This window comes from Astatotilapia calliptera, chromosome 4 (assembly GCF_964374335.1).
Source record: "Astatotilapia calliptera chromosome 4, fAstCal68.1, whole genome shotgun sequence".
Classification (NCBI taxonomy): Eukaryota; Metazoa; Chordata; class Actinopteri; order Cichliformes; family Cichlidae; genus Astatotilapia; species Astatotilapia calliptera.
In genome coordinates, this window is record NC_137425.1 from 10,545,165 (window position 1) to 10,563,602 (window position 18,438).

General features: G+C 39.3%; 2 protein-coding genes and 1 non-coding gene across 3 annotated transcripts; all 3 read right to left on the reverse strand.

Moving 5' to 3' along the window:
- Positions 1-3,036: 3,036 nt before the first annotated feature.
- Positions 3,037-8,258, reverse strand: LOC113020540 (cell division cycle 37, HSP90 cochaperone). Its single transcript, XM_026164594.2, has 8 exons — positions 7,853-8,258; positions 7,372-7,653; positions 6,303-6,405; positions 6,100-6,215; positions 5,877-5,999; positions 4,435-4,617; positions 4,279-4,350; positions 3,037-4,073 (listed from the first exon to the last, which is right to left on the reverse strand). Exons 1-8 carry the CDS (start codon positions 7,958-7,960, stop codon positions 3,921-3,923), a joined length of 1,140 nt encoding a protein of 379 aa, XP_026020379.1. The 5' UTR covers positions 7,961-8,258; the 3' UTR covers positions 3,037-3,920.
- A 4,491-nt stretch (positions 8,259-12,749) lies between these two features.
- Positions 12,750-13,324, reverse strand: LOC113020002 (C-x(9)-C motif containing 4 homolog (S. cerevisiae)). Its single transcript, XR_013908494.1, has 3 exons — positions 13,185-13,324; positions 12,911-12,970; positions 12,750-12,826 (listed from the first exon to the last, which is right to left on the reverse strand). It is a non-coding gene; the product is annotated as a C-x(9)-C motif containing 4 homolog (S. cerevisiae) (transcript).
- A 1,417-nt stretch (positions 13,325-14,741) lies between these two features.
- On the reverse strand, positions 14,742-17,589 carry LOC145419214 (vascular cell adhesion protein 1-like). The gene is made up of 6 exons (XM_080300232.1): positions 17,382-17,589; positions 16,875-17,041; positions 16,060-16,326; positions 15,640-15,972; positions 15,299-15,553; positions 14,742-15,216 (listed from the first exon to the last, which is right to left on the reverse strand). Exons 2-6 carry the CDS (start codon positions 16,924-16,926, stop codon positions 15,209-15,211), a joined length of 915 nt encoding a protein of 304 aa, XP_080156358.1. The 5' UTR covers positions 16,927-17,041; positions 17,382-17,589; the 3' UTR covers positions 14,742-15,208.
- Positions 17,590-18,438: the final 849 nt, after the last annotated feature.

Genomic DNA, 18,438 nt, shown 5'->3' on the forward strand with positions numbered 1-18,438 from the left:
AAGGAACAAACTAACAAAGTAGAGGAAAGACTCTGAATAGATATATGCTTGTAATAATATCTGTCCTATGATATTATTACAAGCATACATCTATTATCTTACTTCTCCTTCCGCACAGCCAAAAATGTAAAGTAATAAATCTTTCTCCCAGACTCATAGTCCATAGATTAAGTCAATATTGTATTTTCTACCTGATTTCATTTGGGGTTTTTTTTTTGTTTTGTTTTTTTTAAGCAGGGGCGTTTACAGGATTTGTTTTTTTCATTAGGGTGTCCCACAATGCAGGGAATTTCCATCTTTCTCAGTTCATTACACCTTAAATAAGATATAGAAAACTGTGTGTGTTGAAAGTGGTACTGCAATAAAATAGTTATTATTAGCTATTGTTATTACACCCACACCAATGACCAGGAGCTTTGGGTAGTGACTTAAAGGATGACATCACGGGGCCAAAATGAGCTTACTCTGCAGGGTGTCTGGGCTCTATGTCAGAGGTAGGCCCAGTCATTCAGGAGGGACTCTGAGTAAAGCTGTTGCTCCTCCACACCGCAAGGGGCCAGGTGTTCTGGACCTGCAAAAATATTATCACTCTATACCGGGCTTCAGTTTTACAGATGTTAACCTAAAAATGATTCCTATAACAATATTAAACAAACTCTTGTGCCACTTTTATACCATTAAAACATCCAATAACAACTCTGCATACCTTTTGGTGGCATAACCTATGCCTAACCATGTCTCATTTTTCCAAGTGCAATATCCTAATTGTTGATTTATGTTCTCATTAGACACACTTTGTTGATATGTTTAAGTCACTTGTTTTGCATTTTAACATGGGAACAATGTATATTTTAAAGTTTAATGTTTTGGAAAATCTTTCCCTGGAAACCTGGGATGAATATTTCCTTCACTGGCATCTCTCTAAGACTGAATCAAAAACATCCAAATAAACAAATCAACTTGTGCTTGCTAAAAGTATTGGTTTAGACCTAATTAGTCAGCTCTCATGTTTTGAAGGTGAAAATCACACATCAGATCATTTAGGATGCAGGTGTCAAACTCCAGGCCTTAAGGATCGCTGTCCTGCTTGTTTTCCAGCTAACCTGCCCTTGTAGCTTCTTATTGGCAAAACACACCTGATCCAGGTAATAGCAGCAGGTAGGGCAGGGATATCTCAAAAACAAGCAGGATGCTGGCCTTCGAGGACTGAAGTTTGACACCCACGATTTAGGAACATCATAATGGCATGCCTAAACTTCTTGATGTGGCATTAAAGCTTTCTTTGAAAGCTTGAAATACAGCTCTACACAAGACCTCAAAACACAACTGAAATAAAAGTCTATTAACTGATTTATTAAGTGTTTTAAGTTGAAAAACACTGTGCAACTATCTACCCATGTGTCTTGCGCAAAGTAAACATCTGCCAAAATAATTAACTTCTTTGTGATGGCCCCCCAGTCCTCCTGTGGCCATTACATCTGCTGCTCATCTGCTCATCAGAGGGGATCGACCCAAGTACCATAGTATTCATGCCAATGCTGGTATTAGCATCAGATCAAAACATACTGAATTTATCCACTAACTTCAGTATTTTTTGTTTTTTTTGGAAATAAAAAATATCCCTCCAACATACAGTATGAAATGTTTTATTTAAAGAACACATTTATAACAAGAAGCCGACATCTTAAATCACAGTGATTTAGTGGTCATTAAAATATGTTGAGAATTTGTGAACTGATGATGAGTCATCTAATAAGTCATAAGATATGACAAACTTCCCCCCACCATATAAGTTGCATTTATAAGTTAAAGGTTTCAGTATTGGTATTGTTATAGGAAACCCTGTATTTACTTGGTATTGGATACCAAAATTTGCTGTATTGCACAGCACTTGTCATCACTGCCTTGGTTTCCTGCGTCGGGCTGCTGGGCTGAGGTCGGCACAAACTGAACTCACACACAAACTGAAATCAGCAGATTGTGCAGGAAGGAAAAAGCAAGTTTGTTTGATGTTTTTTTCTTTCAAGAATGCTGGATTTTTATTTTTATTTTGTTTTTCATATGTGATTTTAGTAAATAGGCTATAGTCAACAGGATTTATGATGGGGTTGTATATAAAATAAAGAACTGACTCATTTTGCAGGTATCTTTATGGCTCTCTCTTATTGGACCTATATTATAATCAATTCAGCCCTTTTTGCCCACTTTAACTATCTTTATAGAACTGTTATACCTGTGACAATTTCTGCTGCCTTCTTGGGCCGATCCTTTAGAAAAAGATATTATTAATGCAACTGAGGCTTTTTATTTGGATAAATAAAGGATATGTAAAGGTCACTTTACCAAAAACTAATTGCAGATTCTTTTTGACTGATGTAATTACATCATTATATACACCTGATGTAGTTACACCAGATGTAAATCAATACAAGCCTTCCAAGATGTTTGACTTCTGTTTAATCAGTCCAAAAAATATGGAAAAAAACCTACAAAACATTTTTATCATAAACTTTGATCTTCGCTGAGACAAGAGAGGCCTGCACTTCTTTGTGGGAACTTCTTTGTGGGTTTGTGGGAATGACTATCACTGTTGTTCGCTGGAGTCCCAAAGCCTTATGGTTTTGTAACCCTTTCCAGATTGATATGTGTCAATGACTTCTTCTTCTTATCTGTTCTCAAGTTTCTTCACATCGTGGTATGACGTGTTGCTGTTTGTCAGACAAGTTCTATATAAGGGAGCTCTCAATTCAACAGGTCAGGGAGTAATGAAACTCAGCCCCCCCCCCAAAAATGCAGTTAATCACAATCAACTCATCATTTAACAAGAGCAGGCAATTTCGCTTTCACGGGGCCTAGTAGGTTTTTCCCTTAAAAAATGAAATCATTGTTTAAGAAATGCATTCTGTATTCATTCAAGTTATTTTTGCCCAAGCTTAAAATTAGCTTTCAATGAAAAATAAATATTTGTTGGGGTTAATAGTTTGCTCATATATCCATTGAGCAGTTTCATTTATTAATGTCCAAGACAGTCAAAAATGCCTTTTATAAGCCATTGCAATTAGTTTATTTGTAAAACAAGTTCTGACATCATGCAAAAGCCCAAGTACTAATCACCTTCAAAATGACAGCACAGAAAGTGAATGTAGATTCCAAACACGCCTAACTGGCACGCACTACTGTGCAAATTTCACTATTAGAACATATGATCTGTCAATTGCCCCCATAACGAAATGCTAAACCTGAGGAACTTTTAACTCCTTTTCGTCAGGCTGTAAATTAGTTACAGTATGTGCAGCCAGTGTGTCCTGAAATGAAAAGCTTTGTTTTTTAAAGTCGTGATAGTTGTAGTCATCGTCTTCATGTTTGTGACGTACTAAAAATGACAACAAAGTCATCAGGGTTAACACCACTACAGGTCTCATCTGCTTTTGATTCACATGTTTGCCCTCTCTGATCTCACCCATACATTCAAAACAACCACAAACGCTTTGTCTCAAGGAGTGAACGTTTAGATTAGTAAGTTTGTAGAAAATGCAATTTGGGAAAATAATACACTGGCTGCTCAAGCCAAAAATCTCAAAGAAAAATTGGAATTTGAAAAGTACAAAATCATCATGACCAACACAAACAAAGCAGCCAACGCATGTCTGCGCTACGAATAACTCAAAGAACAAAACTTCAGTGAGATCCAAACAAATAAGACACACACACACACACAAGCGGCAGTTTCTTTTCCAGGCAGCAGTTGTTCACGTAATGTTGCTGTGGAGTTAGGTGAACACTAATCCCTTAAATGTCAGCTAAATATTTTTGAGAAGTTGTGTCATTGGTTGGCAAACTAAACATACACATAGTGAAGTTGAAATACAGTGGGGTAACATTTGCCAAAAAAATAAAAACAAATCACAATTCAGATGTGGTCATTCCTTTTTGGCTTCTTCCTTCTCGTGTTGGATCTCTTCGTAGGTGGGCTCGTCGTCTTTTTCGTCCCCTTTTTCTTCCCCGTCGTCTCCCTTGGCGTTGGGTACCCAGAGCCCAGAGTCTATGCACCTCTTCATGTGAGCCTTTGCCACCTAAATCATGTAGAACGAATCACATTTATGAACCGAGTAAAGCTAGGATGTTTAAAAAAAGATATACATACATTTTTACATTTAAACAGACTCCGATGAGAAAAACTATAATCTAATCAAATCAATTTATTTATATAGCACTTTTCACATTATAAAAAAAGTGCTTCACAGTAATAAACCTGCACGACAACACCAAACAACCTACCGTTGGATCCATTTTGCTAATAACCTCTTGCAGCATTTGGATGTCCTTCTCATCAAAGCATTTCTGCATCTCCTGCAATTACCAATGCAATCTGTGAAACACGCCATTCAAGAGAACGAAAACAAAGGAATGTGCTCAATTATGCTGAAAACTTACAGTTGGAAGTGACTCATACACTTCAACGGGATCGAGCCCTCCAGGTCCAATGCGCTTCTGTCGTTCCTCTTCCTCATATTCCTTCATAGCCTTTTCTATCCGGATCTTCGCCCTTCCCCGAACGCGCTCCTTGAATGACTCCAGTTCATCATTGAAAGCTTCCTGGTACTGCTGATCTGCTGTCTGATAAGGCACACGTATGCACACGTATGCACACAATTAGTACGAGGGTTTCCCCATGTCAGAGACCGTTTACGGAAACTGTGCACTGTACACTGAGGACTAAATTTAGTTCCTGTACAACAGGTCTAGATGCAAAAAAACAAAAACAAAAACAAAAAACCCCAAAATAAAACCACTCCACAATCCCCTGGTGCACCAGACCGAAATTATTATTATGAACTAAAAAAAACAGCAACGAAAAAAACGGTTTAGTTAAGTAAACCTGCATTTGCATACATCTGTCAAGCTTTCAAAACAGAAGGATTATAGGTTAGACTGTGTTTCTGAAAACAAGGGGGATAACGACAGATCGGGATTCAACATTGTGAACTCAGAGGAATCTGTCAAAGGTTAGGAACCGGTTCTCTACATTTGCAGAGTTCAGGTGATGATCAATGTTACTGTTCTCCACTTCTTTTAATACAAAAATTTAGACAGAAAGAATTTTTTTGACTGGATTTTTTAATACATCTTCGACAATAAGCAAATCCCAGAAAGCTGAATCTGTTCATCTGGATGCAACTTTGCCAGCGGAAGAAATGTTTCATCACTAATAGACAAATTAACCACTCAGATGACCGATGAAGCGTTTGTCCCACAGAAAACTTTGAATCAAGATGAACAGAATCAACCTAAATCCATCCCTCTGTAAAACTTTAGTGAACAGTGAATACCTAACCTAGGCAAAGATAAACTAAAGCTAGTCGTCTGAGAACTTGCATTTTTCTGCCAAGTCTTTTTGGATATGTGGTTGTGACCATTGCCAGGTAAATCTCCAGTAAAGTGTAACCAAACTTTTTAACCTTAACTTCTCTAAGCTCCTGCCATAAGAACAGGAGCTTGGCTTGCATGCCACTGCAAAGTGTGGAAGAAAGAGCTCTCTGCCTGACTTGCTAACAAACTCAGAAAGACAAATAAAACAGACGTGGTGAGGTAAAACGTTCACGGAAACATTTATGCAAATAGGAAACAGTTTTCTTAAATACCTTGGAACCAAACCATGCCAATGCCATCATCTTTAATAATTTAGCCTTGAGCTCAATTTAATACCAGGTCTCTGAACTCCACCCCATATTTAGGTCACTGAATAAGTTATAAGATCCAAATCCAAATTGCAATGCCTGTACTGATGCTCCCAAACCTTTACTCTGACATTTACTTTCCATACAATAATAATTAAAAAGACTAAAACTAATAGAAGCTAAACTAAAACTAGTTACCTTAATCTTTGCAAAAAACTGGCGAAAGCATCCACGGGGGTCAACTTTGAGGCTTTTGGCAAGCTCCAGAATGAACTGCATGACGATGGTCTGATGAGCCACTTGCTCCATCAATGCGTGTTTCTGCAGGAGGAAGAAGCGTTTTTACAGCTTAATATTTAGATGGAGTATGGTCACGTGCAGAAGGAATTCATGACAAACAAGCTCTGTTTGTATTACTTACCTCCTCAACTTCAAGGTCGATGCACATGATCACCAGGTAGTTGGCGGTCTCTTCGCATACCAGATGAGGATGGTCAGAGAGGTACTTCTGGCTGTCATCCCAACGTCGCAACATGCCTGCAGTAACGAGAGTAATGAAGAAGCATCTCTACTCTCACCAGTACCTTGTAACGAGAGTAAATACTGATGCATGCGAGTGCTTACCGAAATGTTTGATCTCTTTCTCATATTTCTCCACGAATGTTTTGTGCTTTTGCTCCTTCTCTTCTTCGGTCTCTTCAGTTTCAGGTTTGACATTAACAATACTCTATGAAAAGGACAGTGGAAGAATGGACTCGTTAACGACAATGTCTCTGAGTTCTACAGAAAGAATGTCATTGCATACAAGTTAGAGATGTCAATATTAATAAACCCATATCTGAAAATTGCAAGAAAAGACTTCAATGTGTTACAAAGTCAAAGAATGAGAGTAGATGTAGACTTCTGCATTGAATCTATACTGTAGGTATGTCGTAACAACAACAGTTGTATTGGCCTGTTTAGTACTGTCAATTCCTCCTCTGCATTTCTGGCTACTTTTTTTTAATACTTGCTCAATCTATTAGCAACTGTTTCACGGTTTTATTTGTTTCCATCATGGCTAACTCTGCATATAAAATACTGAGACAGGACCAGGTAATTAACACTACGCACAAGCATGAATGCTGGCGAGAGTATTGGATCCTTGTGGAGGTTACTTTGTAGGATCTGCAAAGATTCAACACAGAACTCTAAATCAACTGTAAATGTTGAAACAGAAAAGTCGACTCTGTATGTGTGCCCTTTCCCTATTTCCTTCAGTCTAATGTCTTCTCTTAAGTAACTGGTGATACTTCCAGCTTTGAGCCAAGGATCAGTGCAGGTGATGGCAGCTGATGCCACATCTGAAGTACCATGTCCTTTCACACATTTTATTCTAAAGCAGGACAGATGGGCACAGTGGCATACGAGTTGAATGGATGATAAAGCAAGGTGAACAAGGTGTTGAACTTTTGAGGGGATCTAATGGCTCTGTTGTGGGGGACATGTGGTGATCATGTTTTCGGCCAATTTTTCCCTTGGATGTCAGGCTCAAACAAACAATTGCAGAAGTTAAAAGATGAAATATGGAGAAAAGACAACAGTTTTGTTAGCGTTTGTTTTCCTGAAAATACTTTAGAAAAAAAAGAGTGTAATAAATGATGTGCGATGTAAAACCTGTAGTGCTTTTTAAGCTCCACTTACTCTACCTCACCTTGCTGAACCCATCCTTGCTGAGCGTGTCTACATTCCACGGCATCTTCTTCTCCTCCCGTTGGTAGTCTCCCACCTTTCTCTCCCAATCCCGTTCCTCTTTTTTCATTTTCTTCTCCTCAGCCTGGACTTTGCTCAACTCTGCTTTGGCATCCTCTGATGTTGAAATGGTTAGCTCCTTGATTTTCTTCTGTGTGTCTGCCAGCTTGCGTCTGCACTCGGACAGTCCCTTGTTTAGTTCTTCACCTTTCTTCTGAAATTCCTCCATCCGCTCCACACGAGCCTGAGGTCAAAATATAAAATCTTTACTACTTGTTTTTTTCTTTTTTCCAAATGTGGATTTAGTTGCAAAAAGTTAAACATTCCTATATTCATGTTAAAAGTGAACACACGAGGTCAGCTAACAGTTCAGGTCAAATATGCATCACTTTTACTTCATGTGTAGCATCTTAATTGTAACCATGCGTGGCTTGTTGGTATACCTGGTGTCTCCATCTGAAGAGACTGGGTGTGTCGATGTTTGGATGGATGTCATCCTCATCGTCCGACACCTCAATGTGGTCCCACACGCTGTAATCTATCCTGGACATCCTGACACCAAGACCCCAAAGCTAACACCGTTAGCTTACAATAGGCTTCAGCTAAGTTCGCGAGCTATGAGAAGCTAACAAGTTTGATTGAAACAAGGACAGACCGCAAGATCGCCGCACAGCGCAGAAATATGTATTTGTTTCTTTAGAAGAGCTTCTTGCTGTATTAGATGTAGACAAACTCAGATGAACATCCCTGAAGACAGCGGGCTAGAGAGTGCTACAGAATTCTAGAAAGAATTGGAGCTATAGATTTCCGTTTGACGTCATCGCGTCATTGCGTCAACAGGACGACGCCGGAAACACAGGAGTGCTGTTCCTTTCCTTGTACTTCGACTAGATAAATAAAATAAAATAAAGTAAAATAAAATAAATGACTCGCTGTAACTTCTCTTCAAAACATCATCTTTTTAAATTTGTCGGAACAAAAATGAAGTGTAAAGGTAAAGAATAATTATGTATTTGTTTAGTCTTAATATGTTATAATACCTAAAGTATAGAGACTTAAATAATTTAATTTAAAATGACTTCAATTAATGAAAAATAGGAACCCCACATCTTCTGATTGCCACAGGGAATCATCTGTCTCCATCTCATCCTATCCCTAACATCATCATCATCCATCTGCGTGTCCTTCTTCACTACATCTATTAAACTTCTATGTAGTCTTCCTCTTTCCTTCCTGCCCACTAGGTCCATCTTCAACATTACGTGTTCTCTATATCATTATTCCTCCTCTAATCATGCCCATCTATTTTCACCTTCATCTATTGTAGGCACTGCGATTCTGCACACCATCTTCACTCTTGAATATTGGTGCAGGTAAACAATCTGGGTAAAAAGTCCACTGCTCATCTCCAACAGGTATAGAGAAACCATCTATACTAGCCACTTTTCACTCTTCCTCACCACACCTGCCCTCACTTTCTCCTTTCGAATCCCTTGCACTTCCTGATTCACCAACTGTCCTCCTGTCCTTCATGCATCCTCCCTCACCCACTCATTTTTCACATTAATCAGCTCCTCAAAGTACTCCTTCCACCTTCCAAGCCCCCTTTACTTGTTAGTACATTTCTGTCTTTATCATTAATCACCCTGAACTGCTGCACATCCTTTCAAGGTTGAGGGCTCTGCCTAGCTGATAGAAGAAGTCTTTTTCTCCTTTCTCAATGTCCATTCTCAGATGCATCTCACTATAAGCCTTTTCCTTTGCTGTAGACCTTGCTTAACAGTACTCATATCTACATTCTTTATTTCCCTTACTATATTACCTTGTCTTTGCTAACTTCCTTTGAATGCTTTCCCGTATTTTTTCATTTCGACATTAAGTATGAAATATGTTCTTGTCAGTTTCCCTCACCACTACAGCTGTACTTTCCCAGTCATCTGATGACTCCTCACTATTACCATGAGCTGGCCTCAACTCTTCCCTGAACTCTGCACAGCATTCTTCCTTCCTCAACCTCCACCATTCAGTAATTATCTCTGCCTTCAATTGCTTCCTCTTTTTGATGTCCAGACTCATCTTACAGACTACCATCTAATACTGCCCAGTTCCATTCTCCCCTGAAACCACTGAGCAGGTTCCTGTCTCTTTCAGATTACACCTTCAACATGTTTGCTTGCTCCATTCTTATGCCACCCTCTTCTCGACCCACTACCATCAGTGCTTTCACATTTCTTTCCTTAACCCAAAACCTCTGACCAACTTTTAACCTACATATCCATTGAACGCTGCTTCAGTTGCCACTCTCCACCACTTCATCCAACTTAATCCAGGATTCCTCATTCTTTTCTAACTGGCATCCAACCTGTTGAACATATGAACTGAAAACATTCAACATCGCTATATCAAAAGATCGAAAGCCTGCATTTCTTGATTTTTTTCTTATTTTATTGCCGTATATATGTCTTTGGCTATACATTTGATTGGTCTGAATGTATAAACCTTTATCAACACTCTTTACTTTTACATGTATAATTCTATTAAAGCTATAAGTTAAGAGACTAAAGCTTAAAGCCTTAAGAAACTAATTTCTGCACAGTGATTCACTTGCATTCGTACGTCAAGAACCGCAAGCAGACATTAATCACAATTACAGCACAGATGTCATTTCTTAAAATCTAGATATAAGATATAAAGCCACTTTGGCCTGCTAAGATGGCTCAAAGGGTGGTGGAAATTATGTGAGGCACAGGAGGAAGAATAAGATGAAGAACACTCATTCCCAAAAAATATTCAAGCATTTATATTATCATATTTTTGTGCACGAATTGATAACCCATATAAAAAGAAACAGCAGAAGTGTGAAGTAGGTGATTTTCTTTTCTCACAATTATGTACTCATTAAAGTGTTTCACATTTTTCCCAGACTCCAGTTTTATGGTTTCTAATTTTTTATAATTATGTTAGATGAGAATAAAACTGGTTTCTCAGCAGATCCTCTGTTGCCACAATGATGTCTTGGTAAATAAAAGGGAAGCTGAGGAGTGGATGGCAGTATGTGTGTGCGTGTGTGTTAGGAGGGATCTATTTTTTATTCAAATTTTTTTTTTTACATGCAAGATGGCCACACGAGGCCGGAAAGACTTGAGTTACATGTTTTGAAAGCTGTTTACATTTTTCGTCCTAGGCGTATTGTGCAATGTACCATGTGTGGTGTGATTATTCTCAATGGTTCCCTGTGTGATCTGACAACACTCCGTGGTTTTGAGAACGTGCAAAACTGTGTTGATGAGTTAGTAAGATTTGCCAGAAGTTGTGTGAATTTACTTGTTTAGAGTTTTGACAAAAGGAGGCAAGGTTTCAAAGTGTAAAATGAGCCTGAGCAACCGTTTACAGCTGCTCAAGATGGCAATGACTCCCATGCAGAGAATGTGGAGCTCATGTACTAAGGAAATCCTTAACAATGTAGTTTGTCTGGGTCTAACAGGTACAACCAGGGTGTCAGTGTTAAAATAATCCAAGGCCTGGATTCACAAATATTCAGACCATGCCTAAAAAATATTAGGCATGAGTTACATCTTCAGAGACATTTAGGTACATTTATCCTATACATTGTGTGCACATTTGCACTTACACTTTAAAAACAGAGGGTAAAATAAGATGCATAGCTAAAAATAAAAGGTTAAAGGTATATTTAAAATGTTACAGAAAGAGGGAGTCCCGTATAATAATAACCTATACACTCCATAGTGTAGAGTTTTACACATTCACCCAACAAGCAAAAGGTCCCTGTTTCAACCCATCTGATGTTGTGTCAAGAAGGGCCTGACAAATCAGAAATCTGGTGCTACTCGCTGTAATGACCCCTTGCAAATATGGGGGCAGCTGGGCCACCTTTAAAAGTACACAACAAATTCAAGAACAAACAAGCAACTTTAAACCACAAGAATATCCACACCACCTATAACAAACTACACAAGTCGAAAAAATGACATTTTTTTTGTTCCAAAGAGTCATATGGGGGCTCTTCCCATTGTTTGACTTGCACAGGCCCATTCGCTCCAAAAATCAGTGTCCTCCTGAGTCACACTACTGAGATTACTTCCTAGTCACTAAGCTACTATTAATCAAATAAGTAACATGAGCTTGGTTTTTACTGTAATAGCTTATCAATGATTTAGATCTCCTTCCTTACCAAACTGAAGGATTTAATTTTACTAAAATTATTCTTTTTGCTTCTCTCTTTATGAGTTGCCACAGTGCCTGCCTCCAAAACTATGCCAGTAGAATTCAGCTGAGGGGGTGCACTAACCTTTTTGGATGGGCCTGGACCCCTGGGGCCCATAACACCAGGGACTAAAAGTTTTAAGTCATTGAGGAGGTGTGGCTGACCCAGTTCTGGCCCGAGGGCCAGAATCGACCCAGCAGAATGGAAGGTGAAAACAACACACCTAGGAATAAAATCTACCCAGGGCATTATGTAGTTCTAATTACAATTATGTAGTCAATAAGGTTGTTGAATTAACTGAAAGCCACAAATCTACCAGAGTATTATTAATTTCACACCTCCACTTTTACCTGCTTCCATAAAGAAAATGTTTGACAACATGAATCAATCAACAAATCTTAAATTGTAATGACTTTCTTGTCCTAATCATTGCATGAGTGGTGAATGATGCTCCTAATTTAAAAAGTATAACCCAATTGTTTCATTCAAAGTGCAAACATTTTATTTCTTTTCCAGAAGGAAAAAACAATTGTTAGAGCCTCATCCTTGTCTACCCAGCTAGCATTAAACTTTGTCTTTCTGCCATGTTCTCCTCTACACCCCTAAAAGCTATCCACTGTACGATGTTTGCTGTAGGCTGAGATATGAATAACAAGTTAGTCTCGAAATAGGGAAATTCTTAATTTAAAAAAATCTTTATTACTATAATTAGAATAAAACTCCTTGCCACACACATACTTGAAATTTCATACTAGGCATGAGAAATACATTGGGTGTGGACAGAACCACACGATATAATATTTAAATACATTAGACAGCTTGCATTGTTCAGCTTTGTGAGGCTGCCAGATGTGTGCCATTTAGCCCCAGGGGGATGAGTGATTATGAGGCTCTCTGCAATCTCAAAATGTCTGCTGTGAGAAAACACTATTTAAATTTACAAACGGATGGTAGCAGACAGACAAATAAATATGCAACAACTCAGCAAACTCCACTGTCATGTTATACTAATACAATGCAGAATTATGACTTGCATGAATACATGTAACATGGAACTATTCGCTACTTTTGCTCTCTGCGGGTTTTGAGTCTTTGAACCCGGAGCAGCAAATGGAGTTTCCCGCATGCACTTGACAGCACCGCCGCATCTCCGCGATCTCCTTCTCGCACAGGCTTTCCACGTACTTATTAGCTGCAGGGGGGGAGATAGAGTTAGGCAACAGTTCAGGTTCACTTCACCAACATATAATTGCGTCAAAGTGAGCGCTTAAAGCACCTTGTAAACACTTCTGAATTGCACATGCTTGCTTTTGGCACGGATCCTTCTGTGGCATTTCTGAAAGAGAACACGACATTCTTTGTTGTGAGCAAATGCAAAGAGGACTTAACATAAGAAAGAACCCAAGAAATGACTCCCACCTTTATCACTTTTAAGTAGTTGTCATGGACCTAATAATTAGTCTCAAAAAGCTAACTAATGTTAGCTGCTCATGCTAGTCCCCCCTTGCTAAGCAGTGTTTTGAACATGTGACTCTTCAACAGCCAATCACCTCTTAGGAAGTACAGCAGCGTCATCTCGTGGTCAGAAGCCGCAGTGACCGCGTGACAGGGGTCCAAATGATAAAATCCACACACAGATGGCACTAAATTTTTAAAATCAACACTCATATACTAGTTCTCTATATATTTAAAAATCCTCTTACGAGGCAGTGTTTTGATCATGTGAGTCTTCAACAACCAATCACCTCCTAAGATCAATGACTGTAGAAGTATAACCACGCCATCTCGCGGTGAGAAGTCGTAGTGACCCAGTGACAGAGGGAAAATGATGCAATGGCAGCTGTTTGAATATTGTGAAAAGTTGTGTTTTTTTGGTATAGCTTTAAAAAGGTAAACACGTATGTATTCTGCATTAATTTCAAACACAGTGAAATAAACTTTTTTTTTAGGTTAATTTAGAGTGTTTTATAGCTTGTGAAAATCAGTGTCTCAGATATTAGATTATTTTCACAAGTTTGATTAAATTAATGTTATTACAGCATGAATACTGTTCATCTCCTGGGCATGCCACGTGCAATCGCAATTATGGGGGAAGGCTGCTGACTTGGCACTTGTCCAGACAGCGATCAATGACGCTGTTCACAAAGGGAGAAAGGCAGAGAAAGTCATTGGTGAAAAGGAATGGGCTGAGCGTGGTGCCAGTGCATCAAGAGCAAACACTGACTTTTCCTAAATCAGAGATGAACCAGATTTACTTTTTAGTTTTGGAAATCAAAGTCCTAGAGCGTGGAGGAAGAGTGGAGAGGCACAGAATCCAAGGTCTGTGATGTGGTTGGTTCACCATGTTTTATAAAGTGCAATGTCAGTGCAGCTGTCTACCAAGAGCTTATAGAACACTTCATACTTCCACCTGCTGATAAACCTTATTTCCTTTTTCAGCAGGACTTAGATCCTGCCCAGAGTCTCAAAACTACTACCAGATTTGCTGCCTGGGTTATTAATGTGCTTAATTGGCCAGTCAACTTGCCAGAACTGAATCCGGTAGAGTGGGGGTGGGTAATTGCCCAGCCCTGCCACAGAGAGGCTGTGCAGGGTATTGTCAAGCTGAGAAACACCCAACACAAAAATAAACACGAGCTGAAGGTGGCTATTAAAGCAATGGCTTAAATAACTCCTCAGGAGTGCTGCAGGCTGATCGGCTGCATCACGCTGCTCTGCAATCATGCAGCAGTTCACGGTAAAGGAGCCCAGACTAAGTATTGAGTGTACAGATGAACATACTTTTGATAAGTTGGATATTTCTGTATTGTAAATCTTTGTTTCATTAATATAAGACAATATCTCAAATAAGAATTTGAGAAATTGGCTTCTGATTTCCATGAGCTCCAAGTCATAATCTTTAAAATTAGAACAAAATAGAATATGTAATTTTACTTAAAATGAATATAGGAAATTATAAAGGTTACCTTTAATATGAATTCTATCTATATGTTCTAAGTTCTGCATGATTCATTTAAGCTTCATCTGGATTGGACAGACTACTGTAAATTATGTGTTAGTATTCTTAGTATTTTTTTCCTTTGGAAAGATGTTTGATTAAAGGTGGCTTGTTGGTCCATGAAAGAAGTTTATTACAATTCATTTATTAAACTTGTATTGATAAAGATGAGAAAACAAAGACGTCATATTTACAGCCATGTCCTGGTGCTAGTCATACTGCTATGATGAGTAGCTACACTTCTGTAGTGTTACAAGATAGTTTCATTAATAGGAAAAAAGGGCCTATCCAAATATAAATTAGACACAGAATGTCTCATAAAATGTGAACTACATCCTAAAACAACACTGACAAATTAAATGGTAATTACCAAGCACAGCATATTCAGGTCTGTTTCTCTGTGTGAACTAATTCTGGATGATAAGAAGATCGTCTCATAAATATGCACCTCCATCGCCAGAGTAGCAAATGTGAAAGTAAAAAAACAAAAACACCAGAAATAAAAACTGTAAAAAAGATAAACTTCTCGCTGTGTTTCTGATGTGGTCGTCCAACCCCCTCTCCACAGTGGTTGTTTCAAACGCCTAGGTGAAAGCAAAAGAAGATACAAGTTAGGCTGCAGCATGCACAGACAGGTTGCGCATGTGCCTCATTTCTCTCTTCTACCTTTGGTCTTTGCCTTGACAATGAACTGCTTGCTTTTCTTTTCCAGTGTATTGGATGCAGTGCAGGTGTAGGTCCCTGGGAGCAGCGAGGAGGAGGTAACAGTTGCTTCATTCTCCACCCTCTCCTGCATGGGAACGGAAGATTGCCAGCTGTATATTGGGGTGGGGTTTCCTGTTGCAGTGCAGTTTAATATGATCTCACCCCCCAGTATAGAATCCAAAATCTCTGGTTCAGGACTCAGGAATGTCGGGGGAACTAAAGAGAAAGTTACACATATCATTTCTCACTGTATCGAGCATGCAGGAACTTGCTTTAAGAATGAGAAGAGCTTAGTGACTCACAATAAACAGAAGCATTGAGAGGTTCTGAGGAAACAGTGGGAGGTGGCTGTGGTCCCTCTGGCCCAAGCTCCAGCTCTGCAACACACTTATACTGCACTCCGTTCTCAGCTTTAGTTGGTGTGATAACAAGGATAGAGGATACTTGGACAGGTGAGGAAGAGGTGAGATCAGAGAAGGAGTGGTTATAAACCTCAGTCTGCCCTCTGTACCACCTCAGGCTGAGATACTGAACGGGAGCAATATTCTGAACTTCGCAGAGCAGCTGGTACTCTTTCCCTGCCACCATGGGGCCGGTGTGGTTCACCTGTCTGATGGAGACACTGTCTGGAGTTTCTAAATGAATAACACACAGGGTTCAGGTCAATCAAAAAAGGGCTCGGTTGAGAAATCAATCTTAACAACAGCTTTTAAACAACTCACTGTAGAGCACGAGGTTGAGCTTCTCCTCGCATTGTTTCGGAGCTGTGAAAAACACCCCATAACAGATGGGCTCCTCTATCCAGTCAATGAGACTGTCCACCTTCCACTGGACAGACCGGTCCTCTTGTGTATGTGAAGCACTGATGGCTGACTCCCAGCCCAGGACACGGACAGGGCGTGCAGCCTCGCAGCTGACAGACACTGACTCCCCAAAGCCCACCACGACCCTGGACGGCTTGAGGATTAGGGAGCAGCCTTCACCTGACACTAAGATACACAGCAGTGATATCTCTCACTGTTTTTCTGTCATCATCATCACAATGCATATTCATATTTACATGAAAAAGCCGTAACTACTTGCACATTATGTAACCCTGTTACAACACACTCACAAGTAATCAAGCAGGAATTGTCTAATACTTTCAAAGTTTACAAGTGTGCATTGCTAATAGGGGATTTATAGCTATACTACTAATAAGTCACATGTGCTATGACAGCAGAATTAAACTGACCTACTTACAGGGCGTCACCCACATTATATCTTGGCTGCAACCTAATAAGCATCCAGCATGCAACCACACATCTTATTCTTTAGGGCCTTTCATCACTTGAGTAAATAACAGTCTTGGCATGAAGACAAATATTTTTGTCAGCACAAAACTGGCTGCTCTAATTCTTCGAGCTCGCCTTTAGATTTATTTCACAGAAGTTACTGATCATTCTAACCCGGATTTACTTACTAGCATTTCCATAAGACCAAACGTCATCTACAACCCAAAGAAGTGAAAAGAAACACCTCTGCGACAAAATCTTACCTGAACAAAATGTGCAAAGCAAAAGAATCCATGTGAGAAAGTTGTTTCCCATGTTATTTTCTGCACCGAGCTGTGGATTAACAGACTAGAGAAAGAGAACTCCAACTTGAAAGACCTTGGCAACCCTGCAGGGAATTATGTTGGAACAAAAGTTCCCTCCCAGCTGACTTTGGGGGGCGATGGAGGGGGTGAAAGGGAAAGAGGGAAATGTAACAGGTTGCAGGCCTCTGAAAAACAGCATAACACTTACTGCACTGCAGTAATCTTAGAAGCAAGTATGCAGGATATTAAAAGCCTGCAGAGACATCGAAGTATATGCAGAACTAAAATGCCACTAATATAGGATGAATACATCTGTCTAGTTCCTCCACCCCCTACCCCTATTTTCCAACATCCAGCTTGAAATCTGAGTAGAATAAAATGTAAACACCAAACTTTCATTCCTTAATTTTTGAGTCATGTGAGTCTCCTAGAACACAGAGGTGAAAGCATATCAACCTGACCCACATTTTCTCTTTCCTTTCAGTGTCACTCTCTGTGAAGAAACGCTTGTTTTCCCTTCGTCTTGCATGCTTGCCTCCTATTGCTCCTGACCTCCATGCTTTGTGAAATCCCAGCAGGCAGCAGTGCTGGTCTTGTGCAGGATGTAGCTTGTAAGACTCCCAACTGTGACCAGAATGCTACGCAGCCTATCAGCTTTGACCACAACTGCAGTGCAAGGGAGCGAGTAATCGAACGCTTTATGGTGTATTTATGGACAGCACAGCTGGGAATCTCAACTTACACATTGCAGTATGAGCTCAGTTCACTTGCAGCTTTGAATATGCTCTTCCCTCTAAAAGTTCTCTATCGAAACACGTTAATGTTGTGCGTTTGCTCATTTGAAAAATCTTGTTTTTTTTTTCTTTAAGTCCATGACTAATTGAGCACTGGTGGCTGTGCCAGGTTGTTAGGGCAACACAGAGCATACAGAAACAGTATTTGAACAGTGACAGAGAAGGAAAAAAACATGGTTTCATAAGAAATATGTTTATATTGGCAACAGTAGTCTGGATCACAAATGATCTTCTTTACATTCACTTTTTAAAGAACTAATTAGTATGGCAGAGTGAACATTGTAAAATGTAGCCAGACTCAAAGACCGAGAGTGAGAAAGAAAACTGGTTTGACTTTGCCTCGTCTCCTGAATTGTTTAATTCAGGATTTACAATCACACACATGTAGTTTCTTAAAAACATGTCACTGGTACAATTAGACAAACTCTGGTAAAATGCAGACTCAGTAAAACAACTGTTGTGTCATGTGAAAAGTTGGCGCAATACTTGATAAACTCTATCAGTCTATTCAGTGCAAAAATTATGAAGCGATCCGAAAGACTTACCAGTGCATACAGAAATCGAATTTTACAAAAAAGGAGAAAGAAATATGAATAATTTATGCATATCCTAAAAATGAATACTTAAAAAAAGTAATTACTACATTGTGCTCTCAAGTAATTCCATAAAAAGTACCTCCAAAGCATTTACATGTTTAGATGAGTAGAAACAAAATGAATATATAAAAT